The 6133-nt window shown below is 35.2% G+C and overlaps 1 protein-coding gene across 1 annotated transcript in view; it reads right to left on the bottom strand.

Moving 5' to 3' along the window:
* Positions 1-3924: 3924 nt before the first annotated feature.
* The window catches only part of LOC113064392 (probable E3 ubiquitin-protein ligase HERC1), a 64038-nt gene continuing 61829 nt past the window's right edge, over positions 3925-6133 (bottom strand). Inside the window, 4 exon segments of the mRNA XM_026235189.1 lie at positions 3925-3990; positions 3992-4029; positions 4032-4070; positions 4073-4124. Coding sequence (XP_026090974.1) covers positions 3940-3990; positions 3992-4029; positions 4032-4070; positions 4073-4124 — 180 coding nt within the window. The 3' untranslated portion in view covers positions 3925-3939.

The following is a 6133-nucleotide window of genomic DNA, read 5'->3' as shown; positions in this document are numbered from 1 at the left end:
TTTTTATTAACATTATTTTCACTAGTTTTTGTCATTTTTATGTTTTAAATGTTTAAATAATTTGTTAATTTTATTTCTGTATATTTTTAGTTTTACTACACCAAGATGAACTCACTAAAAATACATGCCAAGTTTTTTTATTTATTTTATTTTAGTTGTTTTAGATGTATATTTTAAAGTAACTTTTTTTGTTTTAGTTTACTATATTAACTCTATGCCGTGTCATACATAAATACATGAATTCTATCAATTTATTCATAAATAAATAATCACTTTCGCATCTCTCAATCACAGACAGCTATGATGAGCTCATTAGAAATATTTGGTCACATGACAAATATTGACTGTGCAGCAGAGCTTACCACTGACACATCTTACCCCACTCTCCTTTAAGCAATTCTGCATTTTGTTTTCATGCACTATTTAAACTACACATTTTTTTTGCCTTTTTGTACTCTATGTAAAACTGTATCTCAGATCCTATAGTTTGTATGGATTACAGATGACTCTGGTATGCGGGAGGGAGTTCATTTGTCTTGTTTCAAAGTTTCATATATCTCAGCATTACACACATCTTTACGTTTCATGGCCTCATTCGGTAATAAACATGGGGCTGAGTGCCGAGTGGGTTAGCCTACATCACAGATTTGATTCAGACACGCACTAATAATATGCACTTCTTATTTAGAATCTTTTCTTTTTCGTCCTCACTCTTGGTCTTTGCGTGCAGTTCTTGCTCAACCGTAATATTTTGGTTTGACATTCTCCGGTGCCCTTTCTAAGTTTGTGCGCTGTGCCCGTGACAGATGAATGACCCTATAAAAACAGCCTCGAGCTGAAGACTTCACCGTCCCTGGACCAGATGCAAGGCTGCTGACTGCAGCAGGAATCTCATACAGGTACGTGCATAAAACAGACGCCTAATGAGGTCAGCCAGCGTCATGCTTTCCCCTCACAAACAAACATTCCTTCCACAGCAGTGATACTTCAGGATCACAGAAACACTATTCGAGTTTTTGTTACCATTTTGAGTTCTATTTTGTTTTTTATATCGTCATTTTATTTGATTTTTTTTTAAAGTTTTAGCAAAAACTATATATATCAATCAATTTATATTTATTTATTAAGCCAAGCAAACTTGCAGTACACCAGATTTACCCAGCAATAAACATCATGAAAAATCATCATTTGGTTGTACGTCAATTAAATGATCTCAGTTAGAGGTCCGAGTTGGTGCTTCTCAGTGATGATAAAGGATAATTCACATTGTGTCCCCAACAAACACCAACTTTCAGACTTGCATGAATACAAGCTCTCTAATACATCAAAGCAGCTGAGATCAGGATTTCCCCTCCTCTTTTCTCACTCTCTTTGATCCTCTCAGTCACCAGTGGCGAGTTTACCTCCCTCCCATAGTTCATTGGAGCAAGTCAAGGATGCTCATTATAACAATCGCTTTCCTCTTGTCTCAGAGGCCGGGTGGCATGCACAATTTATCAAAACGATAGCATCTCTGGAGGGAAACGAAACACCCCATTTGTGCTAACGGTGGTCTGCTATTTTAAACAGGTTTGGCCCCTTCAGCCTGCATTTTCCAACACATTTACCTCGATTGTACAACTTCAACACTCAGCATAATCTGATAAGCTTTTATTATGGGATTCCTATGGAGCAAGGTGAAAATAAATGATTTGTTTGACTGAAAACAGGATTGTAATTGAGCAAAGAAACTAAAAAACGCACTTGTGCTCAGCTGAATTATCGCAGCATGATAAAACAGTGCTCAGTTTGATTATGCGAGGTCATCTGATAGACCCTGCTGCTAATTGAATATAGAGTACAGTTGTTGGCTTAGTGGTGGGGGGGCTTTTTTTTTTTACCATATTTGTTCAAATAACCAATGTGAGGATGTAATGTGTAAAAATCTCATATGCATAACTTAAAGGGATAGTTCACCCCAAAATTTGTTCTGTACAAAAGAAGATATTTTGAAGAATGTTGGTAACCAAACAATTGTTGGCAGTCACAGATGTATTGGGGGGGGGGGGGGGGGGGGTACTATGGAAGGCAATGGCTACTAGAAACTGTTTGGTTACCAACATTCTTCAAAACTTTTGTGTTCAACAGAAGAAAGAAACGACACGAGTGCGAGGAAACAATGACAGAATTTTCATTTTCAGGCAGACTATCCCTTTAAGAAACATTTGTTTCAGGAATCAGACTACACTGGTAGTCTTAAAAAGAAGTGAATCAAAAGAGTCAATTTTGTGAGTCAGACAACGCAGTCCAACCATTTGTGTTTCAGATAGTGTTTTAAGCACATGTGTTCTGTATATATTATATACTGCATAAAGTACTGTATGTCCTGAATCACAACCAATTTCCCAGCGTGCAACTTCCAGTTCTTCGGATGAGTTGATCGATTTTCCCTTTTCTGAGCTTTGGAAATGTGAGACTCTGATTGCATTACAATAGCTGGAATAGAAACACAAAAATATAGCAGAAATAAAAACTTTTCATAATCAGAAAAACATTTACAATCAAATGATTGACACGAAAGTCTGTACACAAATTTAATTTACAGTACAGTGCATCTTCCATCTGAGAGGTCGCCACCCCTTCAGCCCGCATTTCCAACACATTTACCCGATTGTACAACTTCAACACTCAGCATAATCTGAAAAGCTTTTATTATGGAATTCCTATGAAGCAAGGTGAAAATAAATGATTTGTTTGACTGAAAACAGGATTGTAATTGAGCAAAGAAACTGCTGAATTATCGCAGCATGATAAAACAGTGCTCAGTTTGATTATGTGAGGTCATCTGATAGACCCTGCTGCTAATTGAATATAGAGTACAGTGTTGGCTTAGTGGTGGGGGGCTTTTTTTTTTTACCATATTTGTTCAAATAACCAATGTGAGGATGTAATGTGTAAAATCTCATATGCATAACTTAAAGGATAGTTCACCCCAAAATTTGTTCTGTATGAGTTCTGTACAAAAGAAGATATTTTGAAGAATGTTGGTAACCAAACAATTGCTGGCAGTCACAGACGTATGGGGGGAGGGGGGGGATACTATGGAAGGCAATGGCTACCAGAAACTGTTTGGTTACCAACATTCTTCAAAACAACTTTTGTGTTCAACAGAAGAAAGAAACGACACGAGTGCGAGGAAACAATGACAGAATTTTCATTTTCAGGCAGACTATCCCTTTAAGAAATCATTTTGTTTCAGGAATCAGACTACACTGGTAGTCTTAAAAAGAAGTGAATCAAAAGAGTCAATTTTGTGAGTCAGGACAACGCAGTCCAACCATTTGTGTTTCAGATAGTGTTTTAAGCACATCTGTTCTGTATATATTATATACTGCATACTGTATGTCCTGAATCACAACCAATTTCCCAGCGTGCAACTTCCAGTTCTTCGGATGAGTGTGATCGATTTTCCCTTTCTGAGCTTTGGAAACGTGAGACTCGTGAGATTGCATTAGAATAGCTGGAATAGAAACACAAAAATATAGCAGAAATAAAAACTTTTCATAATCAGAAAAACATTTACAATCAAAATGACTTGGCAAGCTGACACGAAAGTCTGTACACAAAATTTAATTTACAGTACAGTGCATCTTCCATCTGAGAGGTCGCCATAAAATATCATACAGTTTTAAGGAGACTTCTTGAATTGTTTTTGTTTTTATGGCTTAATCTGAAATTTGAGCATCAACAAGTACCACCATCTCGTAGCCTAACACAACAGCCTTTAAGTAATTCTTTAATGTTACACTTAGTTCAGGACACTTCCATAAAGAAATCAGCCAAGAAGTTTATAGGCATAGTGGCTCGGGTTAGGAGAATCTCTAGATAAATTAGTCAGAAATCTGTAAATATGATAGTGAATACGATTTTCCTCTTACATCTGTTTTTGCAGGTGTTGTGTCAGTACTCGGTATCAGAGCCGTCCGCTGGGTCAGTGTTGCGTGACAGCAATGTAGTTGTCCATGTCTATGGAGGGGCAGTTGTGAAGGAATAGCGTAGGCGCTCGGCTAGTGTGGCCTGGCTCGTGTAGGAGGAAGGCGCAGCTGAAAGAAGCACGTCTGGGCCGTAGGAAGGCCGTTCACAGGCTGTTGAGAGAACAAAGACAGATTGAAGACCTTGGCTTCATCCAAATTCACATAAGCTGTTGCGCATGGAAAGTATGTGTACTTCGCAATCTAACAGCCTATGATCGTACGATTTTTGCCAATATTGTTAATACTGGATATATACAAAATATACATGTATAAAAAATCTGTGTCCCTTTCAGTAAAAAAAAGAAATCTACTGATAATTTTTTAATATAAAATTTTTTTAATTTATTTTGTGTGTGTGTGTGTGTTGTGGGGGGGGGGTTGTAAAGTTATAAAAAATTTTATACTTAAAAGTTCATTTTAATATATATATAAAAAATTCTATACTCAGGAAAAACATGCAATTTATATATATATATATATATATTAGTGCTGTCAAAATTAGCGCGTTAACGCATTCGATTAATTTGAAATATTTAACGCGTTAAAAAAAAATAACGCAATTAACGCGGTTGCAGTTTTTTTTTATTTCCAGTTGTGGCCTATGTGTGTTCAACGTGCAAAGAAATATGGATAAGACCAAGGAAGGACTTTTAGACGGAAAGTTTCAGTATAAAACTCTGCCACAATAAACATTACTCTTCATTTAGTCTGCCACAAGAAACAGCAACATTAAAATCATGAATTCAAATGTCATTTAAAAAAAAAAAAAAAAAAAAAAAACAATGACTGTAACAGTGCGTAAATCAGACATTTCTGTAACGCTAACGTTAATAAGCTTAAATGAAAATAAAGAAATAATTGTGTAGCGGAGTATTTTTTGTACACAGTGCCGCGAACTGTCAATCACTCCTGTGCGCGTGCATCACTGTCCTCCTCAGCTGCAGCAACTTGCGCTCTCTCTCTTCATCAAGCTTTAAAACAAAAAGGGGACGAAAAGATCATATTGTCTTTGTGCATAGGCTATAGATTAATTAGATAAATGAATATCTAAATTTGTGCCTTGCCGTCTACGGTATTTTTTTAGAACTTAGAAAAAAGATGCTGCAGCCAATGAACAGCCAGCGGGGGCTCGACTCAACCTCCGCAGACAGTTTTTAATGTTTATCAGACAATAAATACTCAAGATTTTGCTTTAGTATAACTCACAACGAGTTTCACACACCTTCTCCGACCACGATGAGTTGTTGACACTTAACAGTGGGAAAGCGACACATGCGCTATTCACTTGTGTAACTTAAGGGTGAATGGGTAATGTAGTTTCTGCTCTGGGTGGGATGAATTAGGAAGCTTGCATTGTGAAGGGCGCTCTGAAAATCTGCAGTGCAGGTAAAAGATTAAAACCTCTATTAAAACAGATGTCCAAATGAGCGTACCGGCTCACTTAAAGCACTGGCAATGACTATACTTTGGAATTTTTTTGCAGTCCACTTAGAATTCAACATGGAAATCATTTTTGTTTTTTATTGGCATTGATTGTTTTGAAATTCAAATGGTACTTACATGCCTGTGTTTTTATTTCTGTAATAAATATGGCTTTCAAGCCAACAGTTAATTTGGAGGATATTGATGATTTATTGCAGGTATGTTGTTTACATGAGAAAATCTGTGTTACAAGTTAAACAAAAATTCCAATAAACAATCATATTTTGAATTTAAATAGTTTCTTTGTCTTGAGTTTACATTAATTATTTACATTTTACATTTACATATCCAAAAAGTGTCAGTCTTTTAATTGCGATTAATCGCGATTAATCGCGATTAATTTTAAAAAATTGTGCGATTAATTAGTTAATTTTTTTTAATCGATTGACAGCACTAATATATATATATAATATATATATATATATATATATATATATATATATATATATATATATATATATATATATAATAAATACACATTTTCATTTTGGGGTGAATTTTAGTCATTTTAGAATTTAAAAATAAAGTTTGTGTACATCAAATTTGTTGTCATCAAATGATTATATAAATATATATATAAATCCTAGAATTTTTACTTTTCAATTTATTTAATTTCATTTATTTGAATAATTTCTTCA

Source organism: Carassius auratus, chromosome 46 (assembly GCF_003368295.1).
Source record: "Carassius auratus strain Wakin chromosome 46, ASM336829v1, whole genome shotgun sequence".
NCBI lineage: Eukaryota > Metazoa > Chordata > Actinopteri > Cypriniformes > Cyprinidae > Carassius > Carassius auratus.
Note: the sequence above shows the minus strand (reverse complement) of the source record. Positions and strands in the feature narration are given on the sequence as shown.